Source organism: Camelus dromedarius, chromosome 12 (genome assembly GCF_036321535.1).
Source record: "Camelus dromedarius isolate mCamDro1 chromosome 12, mCamDro1.pat, whole genome shotgun sequence".
NCBI classification, from domain to species: domain Eukaryota; kingdom Metazoa; phylum Chordata; class Mammalia; order Artiodactyla; family Camelidae; genus Camelus; species Camelus dromedarius.
In genome coordinates, this window is record NC_087447.1 from 25040903 (window position 1) to 25061512 (window position 20610).

The 20610-nt window shown below is 40.1% G+C and overlaps 1 protein-coding gene across 3 annotated transcripts in view; it reads right to left on the reverse strand.

The window, feature by feature from the left end:
* Positions 1-7931, reverse strand: part of QSER1 (glutamine and serine rich 1) — a 65071-nt gene extending 57140 nt beyond the window's left edge. For 2 of the 3 annotated variants that reach the window (XR_010383368.1, XM_031459839.2), the window contains exon 1: positions 7694-7931. Coding sequence is in view for 1 of the 3 variants with exons in the window: in XM_031459839.2 (XP_031315699.2) it covers positions 7694-7875 (182 nt within the window). In the remaining 2 variants the exon portion in view is untranslated. Of the gene's footprint in view, positions 1-5846; positions 6038-7693 lie in introns of those variants that run through there. The other variant, XM_011000501.3, reaches the window with a different exon arrangement.
* Positions 7932-20610: the final 12679 nt, after the last annotated feature.

The window sequence follows — 20610 nt, forward strand, 5'->3', positions numbered from 1 at the left end:
TCCATGAAGCAGACTGCCCTCCCCAGGGCAGGCAGGCATCATCCAATCCATTGAGAGCCTGAATACAACAAAAGGTGGAAGGAATCTGCCCTCTTTTGCCTGCCTCACAGTTTGAGCTGGGGCATCTCATCTTATTTTCTCTTCCCCTCGGACTGGGATTTACATCATGGACTCTCATGGTTCTCAGGACCTAGAATGAATAATACCACAGGCTTCCCTGGTCTCCAGACTGCAAATAGCAGTTATATTTATATACTGCTTATTGGTTCTGTTTCTCTGGAGAATCCTAGTACAACCTCCCTCCTGTGTGGTCTGATGATTTTTCTTACTTGGTGTCCTGTTTTCTACCTCTGACAATTCATTCTGTACTTGACTGCCAAGTTAATTTTATAAAAACACTTTTTTTTGTTGTTAACATCATCATCAGTATTCTCAAAAATCTTTCAAAGCTCCCTACCGAGCTATAGAGACTAAACTCCATGGCCTGACATGGAAGGCCCTCTAAAACCTAGTACTAATACACTATGGTACAGTGTTACTCTGGTGACTTCTCCAATTAAACACACCTTTGTATAGTCTCCTCCCATAACTCAGCACTGGACCCAGGACTGCTTCGACAAGCAGACTGTGGTAGAAGTGATGCTGTGCCAGTTCAAGGACCAGCCCTTAACTGGTCTAGCAGATTCCATGTCCTCCCTCTTTGGAATACCTGCTCTTGGAAGCCCCCTCTTTCTGCTAATACCTTAGTCCATTCATGCAATGTTAACAATATGCAGATCAGTTTGTATGTAATACACCTGAAAAACGCTTTCATGATCCCCTTGAACTTGGTATCATTTTTCCCTCTAAGTCCCCCAAATATTTCTATACCTCTTAAAAAGAAACAAATATTCTGTCTAGTATAGTTATTTCATTCATTCACTGAATGTTTAATGGGCACTTAACAGTGTGCCAGACATTGTTTTAAGCACTGACAATAAAGCTAATATTCTATATACTACTCTATATGCTATACATCGTTTGAAACATTTTTCTGTGTTATCTCATTTAACCTTCAAAAAAGCTTTCTCCTTTTACATAGGGAACTTCAGGCATAGAGAAATTAAAAAACTTGCTTAAGATCACACTGCAAGTGGTGGAGTCAAAATATAAACTCCCCAAATTCTGATTTTAGAGCTTATGCTGTCAACTACTTCTCTAATCTGCCCTCTACAGACATGAATAAGACAGCTCCCTGTTCTCAGGGAACATGCATTCTACCAGTGGTGGTTAGTGGTATGGGGAAAGGGCAATGATAAATGACATGTAAATCTATAAAATTACTTCAGAAAGTGATAATGCTATGAAGAAAATAAAACTCTGTGATATGATACAGTGACGAGAAGTGACTCTAGATAAGGCAGGGAGAGAAGGCCCTTCTGAGGGGTGACATCTGGGAGAAGACCTAAATGTCCAGAAGCACCAGCAAAGCCCCACAGAGGAACTCCAGATTAAGAGAACAACCAGTGCAAAATTCCTATGACACAAATAATCTTAGCAAGTTTCAAGAACACAAATAAGGCCAGTGCGGCTGAAGGAGTAGTGGGAGTAGAAGGACGAGGCTGGAGAAGCAGCTGAGGCTCAGATCACTTCGGACCTGGCAGGCCATGATAAGGACTTTGCACTCTCCTCTGAGTAACATTAGGAAGTTTAAAGCAGGGTAATGACATTACCCGATTTGCATTTTGAAATGTTAACCCTGGCGGTTGCATATTTAATAAGCTCTAGAAAGGCTACAGCAGCAGCAAGGAAAGCAATAGGAGGCAACTGCAATTGTCCATGTGGGGAATTATGAACATGGAGGTCAAACCAACAGGTTTTACAGAGGGAGTGGATATGAGGAAAGAAATGATCATAGATGGCTCCAAATTTTTAGGCCTGAGCTACAAAGTAAATGATAGTATCATTTAGTAAGGTGGACTTGGAAGATTAAAGGAGGACCTGGTTGGGGATTAGAGTGATAATCACATTTTGGCTATATTATGTTTGAAATACTTATTCAGTATCCAAATGGAGATGACAGAGAGACAGCCAGATATGAATCTAAAGATATAAACGTGAAAATCATTTGATATATATGGCAACTTCACCCAGGGTGAGTGGAAAGAGAAGGAAAAGGATGGAACCCCACGTTTCTGGGCACTTCAACATTTAGAACCCAAGTAGAGAGGCAGCAAGTATATCACCCTATCACCCTTCAGGATTACAAGTTTTGTTTTTTTTTAATTGAAGTGCAGTTGATGTACAATATTAGATAAGTTAAGAGTATATAATATAGTGACTCACAATTTTTAACGGCTATACTCCATTTATTGGATCACAAGTTCTGAGAGGCAGGACCGTGTCTCTCATTTTTGTGGTACTCTCTAGAACTCACCTTAGTAACAAAACTCAGAGATGCTCAATGCATTTTAATAAGTGAATGAAAGCTTACCATTTGATTTCTCAAGCTTTCACTGCAGAAATATGACACTTGAGGATAAAGGCAACAGTGCCTCACATATAGTGGGCCCTCAAATGTAGTTTAATGAATGAAAGAAAAAACCTGGACTGTGTTTTGCTATGCATTTTAGCACTCACGTTGTTCCAGAAAGCACAGCAAGGAAAGGCAGAAAGCAAGCAGCAGCCTACACCCCCATACTTCTAACCAATGACCATCACAAACACCCTAAACCCTTCACCTTGGTCCCTATTACAGGGCAGAGGGGGAAGACGAGGAATGGCACTAGGGGCTGCAGCAAGGAAAAAAAGGACTTCCAATTCCCACACTAAAACAGAGTTCTGGCCTTCATGTCATAAATACGTATTAAACACAAACTACATGCCAGGCCCTGGAGTATTCAGCAGCAGGCAAAACAGATAGTGTCCCTCAAAGAGCTTCCATTCTAAAGAGGAAGGTATCTATTACATAAACAGTACACAGGTATGTAATTACATTTTTCCTAAGTATTTTATAAAAGTGCAGTAAACGTGTATCATTGCACAAAACAACAGGGGGCGGAGGTTGGAAGGCAGCATATTTTTAAAATGAGATACCTTCAGAAGTCAGGTTGCCAGGTAGGGAAAGGGTGAGAATTAGTTAGGTGGAGGTAACAGCATGTATGAAGGTTTAAGGTAGAAAGGAATTTAGGATGATCCAAGGAATATTAAATGGGCCAGTAAATGCAGGGCCATGTACAGCACATTACAGATTTTTAAAAACCTGACCCTAAGATGTAGTAGTGATAGAAAGGGTTTAAGCAAAGGAGCAACATAATCAAACTGGTAGATTTATGTTTTTAAAAATCACTCTGGATGCTATGAAGAGAATGAACTGAAGGAAGGAAAGAAAATGTTCAAGATTACTTAGTTATCCAAGTGAAAAATAATGGTGGCTTAGATCAGGGTGAAACAGCAGAAATACAAAGTAGACAATTTCAAGATTATTTAAGAGATTAAAAAAGAAGTATGGCTGGTGACTGAGCCCAAGCAACTCCCAGCTTCTGGCCTGGGCAACTAGGTGGACAGAGTGTGACTTACTGAGGTAGACTTCACTAGACAAACAGAGGTGAGGTGGCTGGGGAAGGTTTGAGCTCGTCACTAGGGATGCCGGCTATACACACAAGAAAAAGCTTAAAGAGGTAGTTGGATATGCGATTAGGTACTCAGAAGAGGTTTGGGCTTTAGATACATAGACCACCACCTCCAGAGACGGTATTTAAAACCACAGGCATGGAAGTGATTATCCTCAGGAGAAAGGAGAGAATGGACAAGAAATCCTATCAATCCCAAGCCCCGAGGAAACAACATGTAGAGATCAGAGGAGCAAAGAACCAGTGAAGAACAGGAAAAAGCTGTGGGCCAGAGAGGTAGGAGGAAACCAGAAAGTACTCAAAGGACAACGGTGATAAAGAACACTGAAATAAGGATATTAATGATGGTTAAGCTTCCGGGCCAGTTATAAAAGGTTATTAACCTATTACATAGGCAGATTACAGCATCAGACCACCTTACCATGAAGTAATGCAGTACCGTAATGAAGTATGCAGGCTCTAGATACACAATGCCCAGGTTTAAAGCCCAGCTCCGTTATTTACTAGCTACGTGGCTGTAACCTTATTAATGTGCTATGCCTCAGTTTCTGATTGTTAAAAAAGAAAGTGAAAATAATACCTACCTCAAAGGATTGTTGTGAGGATTAAATAAATCAGTGTGTGTGTGTTTATCACTTAAAACAGCAGTTAGCACAAATCAGTTGTCAATAAATATAGTTACTATTACTTACAACATTGTTTCTATGGGGAAATACTTTCTGAACACAGAAGTTTGTTTGAAATAACCTTTCACTAATTTGGGAATGTCTACTCCTTATAAATTGTGATCTTATAGATCTTTTTCCAAAAGCCTTGAGGGGAATTCTAGATTTAAAACTTACCCCAAAAGTCCTTAATATGGGAGCTGACTATTTTTACAGAAGCTAATCATTGTTTTGTTTTTTTTGGAAGGGTACCTATCACACTCATTACATATTCATGCTACAATCAAAAAGAACTTACGTGTTAGGAAATTCTAAAAACTGGTGGCAAAAAAAAAAAAAAAAGACTGTTTCAATTCAGAAAGGCAAAAAACAAATATAATTCTATTTTAAAACAAAACACTTCCATTTAGTCACTTTCTGGTATATATTCAAATACAAACACAACATTTATGACCACCATGATGAAACAGCCTGTCTCTGTCTGTTCTCTACAAGATATAAATGTCAGGTAGAGAAAAGGTAGCAGGTGCAGCTTCTTGATGATCACTTTATTTCCAAAAATATCTAAAATAGCGTATCTATTTTAGATACCAGTATTTAAAACAGCTCCACAAAAAAGTATTTCCAACCGCACGGTGACAGGCAAAGATACGCTTATTTGATCCCTAAAATTGACAAGAGTACAAACAAATGGAGATTTATATGACCAGGGCCTATCTCCGAACTTCCCACGAACGCAACAAGCACTATTTAAGAAACTAAACATTCAGAAATCTCTCTATACACTCTACTTAAGGTAAAATGGTAGAGTTTTCCCATTAGCCTTTTTTTTCAATTGTTAAAAACAATGGAAATACCTAAATCTGAAGGAGCTGTTATACCAAAAGAATATTATTTCAAACTCATGAAAAATTGTTTACCATGCTGTTTCCTATCAACTGATAAAAATGACCCATTTCAGGACCAAGTAAAGACATAAAGTAGGATATTAGATCCCATGTCGGTAACAACTGAATATCATTGCCATCTGTTAGCTTCAGAAGAGGTTACTGGAAACAAGGTGACAGACAGGCTAACTCCTTATGGATAAGTATCCATATTACATCATCACAACTAGTACTCATTTGCACCTTTAAGAAAAACTGCCACAAGGGGGAACAAAAACATTCAACTGATACATGAATTATGAAAAACGTTTTTAAAATGTTATAAAAATACGAATAGACTTCTGAAAGCACAAAATACTTAAAAACGTACAGGGCATATTTTGGATTCAGTATTTTTTATATAACTGAAATGAAAGAGGACATTGCACATTTTGAGGAATAAAATGAGGTACAATTAAGAAGTGTGTAGCCCTGTACAGATGGCCTGATTCTAACACAAGATGTTAACAAAGCAAGTTGGTGGGGGAGGGGGAAAGCCTGCATTTTCTATGCTATAATTTAGCTAACTCCACCCCCAAAATATATTTTAAGAGGGGAGGGGCTTAGCATTTAAGAATCAATAATTTCCAATAAACAGAAAATAAATCCCTTTTAGATTATGTGTTCCAAATAAATCTACTTACTGTTTTCAAATGTGTTTGGGAAGTCATTCTTTGTTACTTTGATAAATAACATTTGGAAAATATGACAAGTAGATTTTAGTTTCTTGCCTCAGAAGTATTCTGCTAAAAGAAATAACAGAAATAACTAGATAGCATTTGTTTCATGTACCTAATAAAACATTTTTTCATTTAAAACATAAAAATGCTGCACAAATACCTATCATCACTGTTCACTAAAGAGAAAGTAACTTAAATTTGTAAATTATGGTATCTGATGCAAAAGCTACTTGAAAAATGAGAGTCAAATTACCACCCAAAAAAAGGGAGGTGCCAGACATTTTTCATAAAACTCTTTAAAATGTCTTTTTGTACATAATACAAAGTTATGACTATTTCTGAAAGGTCTCAGCATTCATTTATCTCCAAATTGGCATATCACATTATTATTTTTTCCACCCCATCTCTTTAAAACAAGGGACCTAAAATTTTCTAAGAAAGCTTATTTTTCTTTTCTTGAACCAGATTTTTCTCATTCTCTCACAATCAACCCAAGGAACTAAGACAAAGACCAGCTACTCTTCGCACAAATTTTCGCACAAATCACGAACGTGGCACTTTTATAAAAACAAAGAAGATAACCTAGAACACTGTGCTATATAAAGCAAAAAAAAAAAAAAAAGTTCACTTCTGTAGTGACAATAATAAAGAAATCTGATGAGATCATAAAGCCACGAAGCTTCCTGTTGGTAGCTGAGGATATGAAGTCATTAGCAACCCAGGATTCCCTGGTCCTTGTAATCAGAAGCTGCACCTACCAGATTCTGCATTGTTCGGAAGAGGTGGCTTTAAAAACACCCCGCTCCCGAATCGTCCAAACCAAACCACGCCTTCTAGTTATCATTCAAATGGACCGTTTCACAGTGGGGCACTACTACACATTTCCCGCGAGCTTAAATATCTAGTTAGAGTCAACATTTCAGATTCCCTTGGTCATGCTGGAGCAAAGATGAACTCTTGAACCCCACGCTACATAATGAGCCAGGGCTTCAAAAACCGAGATGGAGAAGCATGCTTCTGTTCTTCAACCTTTATGGCCTTCACTGATCGCCCCCACCTTCAATTTCTTCCCAGCTCTTAGTCACCCCAAGACACAGAAGGCAAAGAGAGATCCCTTACTTCCTGCTGTTGTTAAAAGAGGAGGAAACCCAAGAGTTACTTTGAACGCGTTAAAGAGCAATAGCTTAATCTTGGCCACCACTGCAAACATATGTCACCCAGCCCTGGCGCAGCTTTCGCGCCCCACCAGGCCCCCTCTCAGGCCCCACTCCCCGGGGGTTCTCCCGCAGCCCAGCCCGCCCGAGTCCCCCAATGTCAGGGACGCGGCTCCGTACCTCTTCCTCTCCCGCCTCCCCCACCCTTACTCACCTCCGGGGGCCCCCAAGACCACATTGTCGGTTTCAATACAATGGAATGTCATTGCGCTGAACTCCTCGGCGCCCCCCTGACCCCCCGAAGCCAGTCCCGGGTCTCCCTGATCGTCGAGTTCAGCCACGAACCCAAACTTCACCATGTGAGAGGCCAGGACCCAGGACGTGACGGAGATCCACGACTCCCGCCCAACCTTCCCTTTTACCCACGGTCCCCGACCAGCCCTAGCTGCGAATCCAGCACCGGCCACCCCTACCCAGCCCGAGACCACTTCACAGGAGTCATCAGCAGCCTCTCCCGGCGGGGACGAGGGCGAGGAGACGAGCGGAGAGTTACCCACCCGGCCCAGACCCCTGGGCGGTACTGCACAGGGCAGAAGGCCCCAAACGCATCCCTGGCCTTTCCTGGCCCACCACGACCCCGCCGCCCACCCTCCCTACCTGGCCTTGAGGCTGGGGCTGCTGCCGCTGCTGCAGCTGCTGCTGGCGGCGGCGGCCGCGGCTCGGGGTTCGTAGGCCCAGGCGGGGGCGGGGGGTTGTGCGGCGGCACTGGCTGGGGCGGCGGGGGGCGCGAGCGGCGGCGGCGGGTCGGCGAAGCCGGAGGTCGCGTAGTTCCTGTCCATCGTGGGGGTTGCGTAGGGAGGGCGGGCAGCGGTGGGGGCTCCTCTAGGGCCCTGTGAGAGGGGGGCGGGAGGGGAGGGAGGGGGCGGGGGGAGGAAGAGGAGGAGGCGGTGGCGGCGGCGGAGGGAGCTGCCCCCTCACATGGCCCCGGCGGGCGGACGGGCGGAGGGCGCGCTGGCCAGGCTATGCCGGGGGAACTCGGGCCACGGCGCGCGGCGAGGCCCCAGCTGGACGTCAGGGAAGCGGCGGCATCCGCGGCCGGGATTCGCGGCGGCGGCGGCGGCCGCTGCGCCCCATGTTGGTGGATTTCCCAGGATGCACCGCCCGCCCCCTCCGCCCCGCGGCCTCGCCCCGCCTCCCCTCGGCTCCCCGCGCTCGCGGCTCGCGGGCCAGGCGGGCGGCGGGCGAGGCCTCCGCCGCCTCTCCAGGGCCAGCCGGGGCGGAGAAGGCTTGAGGCCTGTCCGGCCTAGCGGGCTCCGGAGCGCCGCCAGCCGTAGCCCACTGGCCGCAGACTTCCCGCCCTCGGCGGCTTAATGGGGAGCTGTCCGCGCTCGCCGCGCCCCGCGTGGGAAGGGGCCGCGCCTGCCGTCCGCCCTGCGCGAGGGTGGGGAATTGAGCGGAAATCCAGCGCAGGGTGCTGCCAAGGGGGAGGCTTGTCAACGCTTTGCCTGGAGTTCGTTATTTGACCCTTCGAGTTATTTTCAGTGACTCAAATACTCAGTTTCCACATCGCGATTCCTTTCTCTGCGCCTCGTCCCAAAGCAGAAACAGCTGAGCGGGCTGTTTCACAGTTCCGTTTACTCCCTTCCTGCCCAAAGCTTGCTGGGCTAGAGGACCCTTTTCCTGCTGTTAGAGGAGATTTATATTCAAAGATATTCAAATTCAAACGTATTATTTTCCAGTCCTTGTTGAAAGGACCTTTCCCAGGGGCTCTTATTAACTGTCCCCACCCCCACCTTGGGGATTTTCTCACTTTGGTTTTCACAATCTTCTATCCCAGGGTAGAATACTACCTCTTCATCGATTACTACAACTACCATCTGAATGACTTTAATTACGATAAATTTAAACTCACTGTGTACACTTTGTGTTGGAGTTTTTCGTTTGAGACTTGAAACTTCAGCAGGACTCTACCTAAACATTTCCTATCTGACCTACAAGCTGTTTGGTGAGGGATAATTTAAAGATTATTTGCGGTTCTTCTATTGTATATCGGAGTTGCGTTTCTTCTAGTAACTCAATGAGTTAGTGGAACTTAGGGATCATAGAAATCATCATTTGATCCTTAAGGCATAAAGTTAAAATTAACTGTAAAGTTTATTGACCACCCCCCTCAAAAATCAGTACAGGTTTAACACCTATTTATGTGCTTAGCACAGAAATCTATCCCTCAAGATAAGCCTAACTAAAGGTTTAAGCAAATCAAACAGGTATAGTAGAAGACCTAATGAATTTGATACTTTATCTCAGATCACCATTAAAAAGCAGTTTAAACTTCGGTAATACCTGGTATTGGATCTGCTAGTCCTTCTGAGATTAATTTTGTTCTGGGAGATTCTGTTTTCCTCCTGACGCCTACATCCTTTTGTTCCTATTCATTCCTTTTTGTAAGTCTTTCGGCACCTGTGATGCTTGGAGTCTGGTCCCTGGGGTGGGGAAGCAAAGAAGTGAGTAGTCGTTATTTACAAATGAATTAAAATGTGTAGACACAAGTGACTTTGCCAATTTTATGTTAATCCCAGTATGCATTTACTGAGTATATCTTTGAAAAGTGGTTTTCTTTGGGGAAGGAATTTGCCAGATAATCTGAGATCCTGCAGAGAAGTAACCTAAATATTCCTTACATTTATTTTTATTACTTCAGACTGGAGATCTGTAATCTAAAAAAAGTTTTAAACTACTAACTATTCATTTGTAAGTATTTTTTTGAGCACTAAAGTTTTGTCTGTACAGAAAGTGTGGGAAGTGGAGTGGCATGCTGTAAATGTTTTATGACACTTAGTTTGATACCCACAACTGGTACTCAGAATGAGTTATGCAGGCAATACCAAACAAGTGGCAATAAAAACTTTATAGTCCCTCACACCATTATGTAGTTTGTTTATGTCACATAAATCAGAGAAAAGATATTAAGGGAAAATTTTAGTGAACATTTAAAAAATAATATTACTCTGTCACTATATGTGATGTTCCTTTGCCCATTAAGTGAAATTTCCTTAGTTTACCCTAAATCCATACAAGTATATTTCCAATGTTACAACATGTCTATAAATAAGATCATAAAATCTTTCTGGTAAAAGTGATGATATTATTTGAAGAATGTCTTCTTCCTTTTTAAAAATATATTCCCCACACCTCAAACTTTTCATGTTCTCCTTCAAATAAGAGAACCAAGCTGTGTAAGTCGGGTCTAGACAAAGTCAAAAGTCTACAATGAGCTTTGTTGTTATTGTTTTAGATAAAAAATGTTCATTCCATTCTTTGCCTGTGGAACTTCTACTCGTCTTTCAAGATCCAGATCAAATGTCATGTCTTCCATGACATTTCCCAAACTTTCCAAAGCAAAACCAATTGCTTCCTTTTCAATTGCTCTATGGTGCTTATTATGTTTATTATATTTAACACTATCCTGTTGCATTACAGTCACTTGTGTATCTGCCTCTTTCCCTCACAGATCATGGGTTCCTTAAAGGTAGGAGTTGTATTTAATCCATCTTTGTATCCCCAGTATCTAGTGCTGTGCATGACATTATAGTAGGCTCTAAATACATGTTTATTGAATGTATTGAATTGAATAAATTGAATGAATAAATACACATACCATTTTAGAAATACCCATTCAAGAAATTCCACTTAGTCATTTACATACATCTTTCTAAAAACAAACAAACCACTATTTTGATTTCAGTACTAAAATTGGGGGACAGGGCTTGAACATTAAATCAAAGGCAGTTTGGTTCCAAGATAAATTGAGATCCTACTCTTAAAGCAGTCTTTCCTCCTCCCCACTCTCATCTTCACTTCCTTCTGAGTTTATTTTCTAGAAGTTAGTGATGCCCTAAAACATGTCCATGAACAATCTCCTCACATTTCCCAATCTTCCTCCCATCCCATTAGAAAATTGCTAAGTATTTCAACAGGTAGGAAATTTGGAGTTAGACTGAGTAGTTCATCACCCTCATTTTGTTGTTGAGGGAACTGAGGTCCAGGGTTCAGCAACCTGCTTTAAGGTGATAAAGGCAATCATTTGGGGGAGGGAGCAATGGAACTCCATCTCCACCAAGGCAGCCTTTTTTATTAGCTTGTTGGAAAATGCAGAATTTGGGATTGTCTGACCAGAAATGTAGTCAGTGAGTCCATATATTCCAATGTTACAAATTGACCAACCATTAATTAGTAAGATCCAAGAAGGTCAAGTTTGTGGTTTCACTGAGAATACCAGGGGTACATTTGTGTGAAGTGGGTTGATTAGGTGAGAGAGCCTTACTTTTCCATTTTTCTTTCTTTTCTGGTGGGGGAAGGGGAGGGACTATAAACCCTGTCTTCACTAGGGGAGCTCTGATTTCAGTCTTGCAGGTCAACATCAGAAATTGAAATATCAGAAATGAAGTGAGTCCCAGTTCCATTTTCTCTGGCTTTGAGGCTTGATCTTGTCAATCATCTTTGGCTGCTCTCTCTGTGGCCTGTCATACCCCTCAGGAAAACAGCAGTGGAGTCAGTAGAGCTGCATGTAGGCCTGCTTCTTTGGAAGCTACAGGTGTCACTGAAAGACAGTGATGAGTCACATTCCTCCCAGTGAGCAAAGCTTCAAGGAGCATACTTGATCATCAGTTCTGTATGTAGAGGAAGCAGTCTGATCTGTGGGTATGCATGGACTCTTGAGCTCTGGTGACTGGCTTAGCAATAGAGATCTGGAAGAAGCCAGGTTAAATGACTGGAGACCAAGAGGTCTGGGGATGAAGCACAGTTTGCGAGCTGGAAAGATGAAGTCTTTCACTGAGTGTATCTTTTATCTCCCTGAATAGATTACAGGAAATTTAAACCGTATTCTGTAGATGATAGCTATTCTTAACAGAATAACCAGTATGTAAAGTTTGAATACATATATGCTAGGTCCTGTGCTGTGGGCTTTGCATGGATTATCTTATTTAACCTTCAAAATATCCTTACAGTGTGGGCATCGTATTGTTATTTCCATTTTAAAGTGAATTGAGGCTTAATTAAGTTAATTGCCCAAATCTTGCAAGCTTATATGAATTGATGATGGTGCAAGTAGAGCTTTAAACCAGCTATGTTTGACTCCAAACCCCAAAAAGTTTGGTTAAAATCCTACTGCCAGGTAACTCCACTGAAGAGTTACTATATTTTCTTTTATAATTAATAAATATTTTTGGGGTACTTTAAGACTGTAAATTTCTGAAGCATCATTCCTTCACCACTCATTTTAGCATCTGTATTAGTTTCTTGTGGCTGCTGCAACACATGATTACAAGCTGGGTTTAAGGCTTAAAACAATAGACACTTACCATCTCACGATTCTGGTGGCCAGAAGTCTGAAATCAAGATGTCTGCAGGGCTGTGTGCTCCCTCTAGAGGCTCTAGGAGGGAATTCTTCCTTGCCTTTTCCAGTTTCTCATGGCATTCTTTGGCCACCTCCCTCCAATCTCTGCCTCTGTCTTCACATTGCCTTCTCCTCTATGTGTCTGTCTTCTCTTCTGTCCTTTATAAGAACAATTGTCATTGGATTTAGGTCCCACCTGGGTAATCCAGGATGATCCCATCTCAAGAGCCTTAACTTAATTATGTCTGCAAAGACCCTTTTCCCAGATGAGGTCCCATTCACATGTTCTGAGGATTAGGAAATGGACACACCTTTTGGGAACCACCAATCAACTCACTATAGCATCCACTGATGATTCTTGATTGAAGAAATTATTATCATGGTTATCAAATTGTGATTTTTTTCTTACTAACTCCAACACTTCGTCTATAATCATTATTATCATTCTTCTACAAGAAGGAAATTTCCCTTACCTCCTATTTATCTACCTATTTATTTACTTATTACAGTATAGATTCATGAATTCTTTTTTATCCAATGGATTTGTGCAGTACAGAATTAACTCGACAGGCTCAGGTTGTCCAAACCCTGTACATTCCAAAGAAAAGTTTGGCCCTTGCCAGGCTCCAGGGTAATAACTTCTCCTTTTTTTGGGCGGGGGATGGACTCCACTGAGAAAGAACAACTTCAAGTTTGTAACTGATCTCCCTTATACTCTGCACTTTGTGCCTTTTTCCATCGCTGATTTTAATCTGTATCCTTTTGCTATAACAAACTGTAACTACCGTCAGCATAACAGCTTCACTTCCCTATGAGTTCTTGTAGCAAATCATTGAATGCAAGGATGGTCTTGGGGATTCTTGAACACAAGATTATAATCCATTACCATAGTGTTTATTTTGATGTGCAAATAGTCCCATTTTGGGCCCAATACTCAAACAGTTAATTACTTTAGTATAATTCCTCACAATAAGGAGCCATGAGAATCTCTTAAACAGGGAGTACATGATCAAAGCCATGGAAAACATTCCCTTGCCCTTCCTAATGTCCCACCCTATTCTGTATCTTTAGCCTTAGAGGAACATTGGTGTACCAACAGGAGACGTATAGTCCCTTCTTAGGTTTACACACATACACACCACCACCACCACTACCAGCAACACCAGCCTCAACAACAAGAAAAGAAAAAAGCATTCCACTACTTAGGACAGTTCCATTATATGCCCGTTGTCCCGGTTGTTTGCAAACACAACTTGAGGCAAATGTTTTCCAGAGGTTTGGCTGCAGGTGGATTGAACCTCAAACCAAGGATGGTAGAGTATGTATTCTCAAGCCTCCAGCTTCTCTTGGCTACAGTCTAAGTGTAAGGCATTAAAGCACACTCTGCCTGAGCAGAAAGCCTCCTGCATAGCTGGTTTATATCCTCTCCCTTCTCTTGCTACTTCTCTGTTCCCTTCATCCCAAAACCCTAGACATGGTAGTGGTAAAGGAAGCTTGGTTGGGAGGATCTAGACTTCACCTAATTATCAAGCATATTAATGTTAGCACATGTATATTACCTACTAAGCAAATCTCTATCTGGTATCAGATTCAGTTTTGTCCTATGGAATTTCTCAGTTACTTAAGATCTGGATAAGGTAAGCTCAAACATCATGTGGAAGTCCAAAACCCTTTTCCAATTTTCTGCAAATTCTGGGGAAACTTATAGTCTCTTGCTCAACATGTCTTCAGGTTTCTTCTGCTTCCATGAGTGATTTCCCTTTCCAAGGGAGAAACTGAAATTCAGCTTCTTTATAGAGTTACGTACAGACACACAAAATCTACTCAGAGAACATTTATGAAAGTAACAAAGTAAGCACTGGGCTATTCATTATTCTAGTTTTATTATATTTATGCATACTCATTTTTCTGTTACTCACGTAACATGGCTGCTTGCTCATAACTTTGAAAACTCAGAGGAAATATTGCTCATGACATGTTGTAGCAGACCCTTCTGTTGCCCGCATCACGTTCCCTGTTTCCTCTTCCATAAAACTAGGTCGTAATATATGCCTCATAGAGGTACTGAGAGAATTAAAAAACAATAAATGCTTAGAACAGTACTTGGCACATAGCTTTCAGATTTCGCTTTTTTTAAACTTTTAATTTTGACATAAAGTAGGTTAAATAATAGTACATTGAAAACCTTAGATCATTCTTTAGCATTTCATGAATGTTAACATTTACTACATTTGCTTTCAAATTCTCACATACCATTCTTCTCAACATTGTACTGAAGCTTCAGCCACTGCAATAGGTAAGGAAAACAGAAAGAAAAAAGTAAAACTCTCTTTATTTGTGAATGTCATGATTATGTCATAGAAAATCCTAAGGAATCTACCAAAAAAAAAAAAAAATGTTGAACTAATAATTGAATTTAGCAAGATCAAAGGATACAAGGTCAATAAATGAAAATTAATTGTATTTCTATATAGTAACAATAGAAAACAATTAGAAACATAGAAAAAATTAGAAAACACAATTTTCAGGGGGAGATAATCAGGTTTTTATTTATTTATTTATCTTTAATGGAGGTACTGGGGATTGAACCCAGGACCCTGTGCATGCTAGGCATGCATTCTACCACTAAGCTATACCCTACCCCCAATAATTTTTTAAACTGAGATATAATTCACAAATTCAAGGCTCATCCATGTTGTAGCATCTATTAGTACTTCATTCCTTTTATAGCTGAGTTCCATTATATGGATATACCACATTTTGTGTATTCATTCACAAGTTGATTGACATTTGGATGTCTCCACTTTTGGGCTACTATGAATAATGTCGCTATAAATATTTATATACAAGTTTTTATGTAAACTTATATTTTTAATTCTCTTAGGTATATACCTACAAGTTGGAAAATTAAATTTAAAAAATTACATTTTTGGGGGGGAGGGTATAGTTCAAGTGGTAGAGTGTGTGCTTAGTATGCATGAGGTCCTGGGTTCAAACACCATTACCCCCTCTAAAAATAAATAAACAAACAAACAAATAAATAAATAACCTTCCCCTCCAAAATAAATTTAAAGAAAAGTTACATTTTGTATAGCATAGAAAGATCAGCTGCTTAAGGATAAATTTAACAAACTATATGCAACACTTGTATACTGAAATCTATAAACACTGCTGAGAGATATTTTTAATATCTTGAAAAATATATTATGGATTGGAGGACTCATAATTGTTGAGACTGATTCAACTCAAATATTTCTATAAATTTAATGCAATTCCAAATTCCCAGAAGTATTTTGATTTAGAAGTTGTCAGGCTAATTCTAAAATATATATGGAAATGCAAAATGCCTTGAATAGCCAAAATAATTTTGGGAAATAATAAAGCTGGAGGACTTACACTACTTCTTTTTAAGACTTTATGAAACTACAGTGAGCAAAAGAGTACAGTATTGGCATAAGGATAGACAGAGATGTATGAAACATAGCACAGGGCGCCAAATATATCATTAATTGATTTTCAACAAAGATTCCAAGAGAATTTGGTGGAGAAAAGACAGCCTTTTAAACAAATCTTGCTCAAACAACTGCATAGTTGAACGAAGGAAAATGAACCTTGATCCTAACTTCATATATACACAAAAATTAGACTTACATGTAAAAGCTGAAACTGTAAATGCCAGAACAAAACAGAAGGAAATCTTCACAACCTTGGGCCAGACAATGATTTCTTGACAGGACACAAAAAACAATGAACAAAAAAGAAAAGCTGGTAAGTTGAACTCCAGCAAAACTTGAAACTTCTGCTTTTTGAAAGACACTGCTAAGAAAATGAAACGGCAAGCCATGACCTAGGAGAAAATATTTGCCAAACCTGTATCTGTCAGTGGACTTATGTCAGGACTATATAAAGAACCCTTGTAATGCAAAAGAAGATAAATAGACCAATTTAAAAAAAGGCCACACATTTGGATAAACGCTTGATAAAAGAAGATATGTGAATAGCTAGTAAGCGTATAAAAAGATATTCAATGTCATCAGTCATCTGGGAAATGCAAATTAAAGTTATAATGAGATATCACTCCAGACACCCCCCAGAGTGGATAAAATTACAAGAGTGGATAAAATTACAGCCAGTGTTGGCAAGGATGTGCAGTCACTGGAAGCTTCCTGTTGGACATGTAAATGGTTCAACCATTCTGGAAAACAATTCGGTAGTTTCTGATAAAGTTAAACATACACCCACCTATAACCAGCAATACTACTACTAAGTATTTACCCAAAAGAACTGAAATTACATGTCCACACGAAGACTTGTTTATAAATATTCATGGTGGCTTTATTCACAAATGCTTAGCAACAGGTGAATAGATAAACAAATTGTGATATATCAGTATAGTGAAATACTATTCAGCAATAAATAGAAGTAAACTACTGATATATGCAACAGTATTCTGCTGAGTAAAAGAAACCAGCCACTAAAGAATACATGTCACATGGTTTAATTTAGTATATAAAATTCTAGTATAGGTGAAACTAATCTATAGTGACAGAAAGTAGATCAGTGGTGGCCTGAGGCTGGAGAGTCAGGACATTGACACTAAAGGGATAGATGGGAACGCTCTGCAGTTGGGATGATTGTTACGTGGATGCCTTTATTTGTTAAAACTCATGAAACTGCTCAGAGAAGATGGCTTCATTTTATGGCATGTAAGTTACACACTAATAAAGTTGTTATAAATGTGGAAAAAAAACCCCAGAGAATACAGAAGTGCTCTTAGAAATTAAAAACATGACGCTCTGAAAGATTTTAAGGAGTGCTTTCTTTAGTTAGATTTTTTTTTTTTTTTTGGTGGGGGAAGGGAGGTAATTAGGTTTATTTATTTCTTTATTTTTGGAGGAAATACTGGGGATTGAACCCATGACCTCAGGCATGCTAGGCATGTGCTCTACCACTGAGCAATACCCTCACCAGATTAAAATTTTTAAAATTTAATAGAGTTGAAAGTTAAAGTGTAAGAGCTTATATAGAAAGAAGAACAGATGGAGAAAGAAATTGAAAATAGTGGATCAATCCAGTAAATCCAACATTATACCACTAGGAATTACTCAAAAAGTGGAGAAAACAAAGGAGAAGAAAGTAGCAGAAAAAATTGCACAGGAAAATTTTCTAGAATTGGGGGGCCCAGATCTTCATATTAAAAGGAAACTTTGGATACTATAAATGAAAACCAAGGCTCAGATTTGTGAATTCCAGAGGATGGAGACTAGACTTCAGGAAACATGAACAAAAACAGGGAGACCAGTGTTATGATGAATTGTGTCTTCCTAAAATTTAAGATGTTGAAGCCCTAACTCTTAGCATCTCAGAATGTGACTGAATTTGAAAATGTGGTCTTTAAATGGTTATTTAAGTTAAAATGAGGTCTTTAGGATGAACCCAAATCCAGTATGACTGGTATCTTTCCAAGAAGAGGAGATTAAGACATAGACATATGGAGGTAAAAACACAGAGAAGATGGCTAGACAAGCCAGCTAGAAAGGCCTTGGAAGAAATCAATGATGCTGACACTTTGATCTCAGATCCGTAGCCTCCAGAATTGTAAGAAAATAAGTTTCTATTGTTTAAGGAAAAAAAAAAAAGGTTTCCAGAGGGAGAAAAAACGTCCATATGTAAAGGAATGGAATTAGAACGCTATTAGGATTCGTCATGGCAATTAGATGCTAGGAGGTATTAGAGGAATATCTATGATATGCCAAGGAAAATTATTTTTAATCTAGAACATTACACACAACCAAATTATAAATCAAACACGAGAGTGACGAAAACATTCAGAGGCAAGTAAGGATAAGGGATTTGATTCACTTTTTTCAGCTACTTGCCTTGACCAGCTATGAAATAGGTCCCATTTCTCAGATTGTTTTCAGTGTTATCATCTCCGATAAGCACTTCAAGCTGTTTAAGGCTTTTTAGTGCTAGAAACTGTAGGAAAATGAACAAGGTGAAAATGGTAAATAATGAGGCCTTACAAAGTTTTCAAAAGCAAAAATAATATAAGTATTAGGTGTTAACTCACATTTACATAACATTTTACAATTGAAAGACTTTTAAACGTGCTTATATGAAATGAAAGATCGTAGAGGAATCATTTGGCCTGAGAACTGGCACATGATAGATGCTTTTGGTGGACAGACCCTAAGTTGAACCCTGATGATCCCTCACTGCTGGTATTCACATCTTTGTAGAGCCTCATCCCTTGGAGGGCAGGTGGAGCCTGTGACTTTGTTCTAACCAACATAATACAGCAAAGGTTATGTGAAGTCTCTCTTGTGATTATGTTGCATTATATAAGGCTTCATTTTGCTAGCAGAAACACTCCAGAGAGCTCTTTGTTGGCTTGATGAAGTAAGCGATGATGTTGAGGAATGTCATGTGACAGGGAACAGCAGGCAGCTTCTAGCAACCATAAGTGGCTTCTGGAGATGATGTTGGCCTCTAGCTTCCAGCCTCCAGCCCACAAAGGCCTTCAGTTGTACAAATGCAAGATGAATTCTGCCAATAACCTGAGTGAGCCTCAAAGAGGATTCTTCCATGTAAAGCCTGCGGATGAGGACATAGCCTGGCCAACACCCTGAGTGCAGCCTTGTCAGACACTGAAAAGAGATTTTGCTAAGCTGTGCCTGGACTCTTGACTCATAGAAACTGTAGTTAATAAGTGTTGTGTTGTTTGAAGCTGTTGAATTTGTGGGAATTTGTTATACAGCCAAAGAAAACTACTACAGTGCTCAACAAATTTTAGTTGATTTGAAATGTAAATAAGGTTAGGACTACTGTCTAAGTGCCTTCTTTCTGACTATCCTCTTCGTTCTGGACTGTTTAACCCCTGCCCCACCTCATCTGGTTTGGTACAAGAGATTCTGATTGCCACTCATCTTGGGCTGATTCTTGACGTCAGCAGCAGAGAGCTGGTTTTGCTGCGCAACATCCATTTCCTCCTGGTTTGGTAACAGCATCGTCTTCTTTTGGGGAACTGTCTCTCTCCAACTTCCAATTGTGGTATGTGGCCCTCTGGATACAGGATGGACACATGAACCAGGCCTGCCCACTGATTGGCCCAGTTAAAGTCCTGTGACCCAAGCTTTGCTGATTAGAATCTTGGTGGTAATGTGTGCTTCTGGTGAGAGAAAATTGCTTCTCTGCAGTCACTGGGCAGTATGATGTAAACTGGTGGCTGTGCCCTTCCTTGGACTTAAAGAAAGCCTATGGGCAGCAGGACAGTGTTAACATAAAGAAGAGATTTTAGAAGAGCTTAAGGTATTAAGTCCCTGAGGACTGTTCCAACTCCTGATTTCCCAGGTTTGTAGGCCAGTTTGCATTAAGTTTTTGTGACTTTCAACTACAGTTTAGACTTAGATAGTGTCTTTTACACCCTACCTCCTATTCCATTTACCAGGGACCCCTACATCATTTCTTCTAGTCCCCGAGTGAGAAAAATATGCATTGTCAATGGACTTGACAATCCTGTACTCTTTGTGGGGTTTTTTGTTTGTTTGTTTTTGATTTTTGGTAAAGATTAATATATTTACATAATTCAGAGCACCTCCCTCCACACAAAAAATTATTAATTACAAAAGGAAAAAGAATAACTTTATATTGAATGAGCCTGGCAGACCACGTAAATCAAGAGATCAGAGGGAACATCATCAGGAATGGGACAAATCTGTACCGTGTGTTTGGATGCAATGAGATGAACACATGATCACTTCCGTGATTTTCTAGCTTATAATGCATAATTTGAATCTAATCATGAGGAAATAGACAAACCAAGCTGAGGGACATCTGTTAAATAAATGGCCTATAATCCTCAAAAGTGTCAAAGTTATGAAAATCAAATAAGGCTGAGAAACTGTTCCACACTGAAGACAATGAAGGAGACAGGCTAACCAATTATACCGTGCGGTTCTGAGCTGGGTGCTTTTGCTGTAAAGGACATTGTTCAGTCAACTTGAGAAACTTGACTGGGGACTAAGAATTGGATGGTTGTAATGAAATAATGTTAATTTCCTTATTTTGATGGTTGTATTGTGGTTTTGTAAGAGATTGTCCCTTTTTAAATGAAATACACAGAAAGTATTCTGGACTATCAGGTTGGCAACTTATTAAATGATCAGGGAAAAAG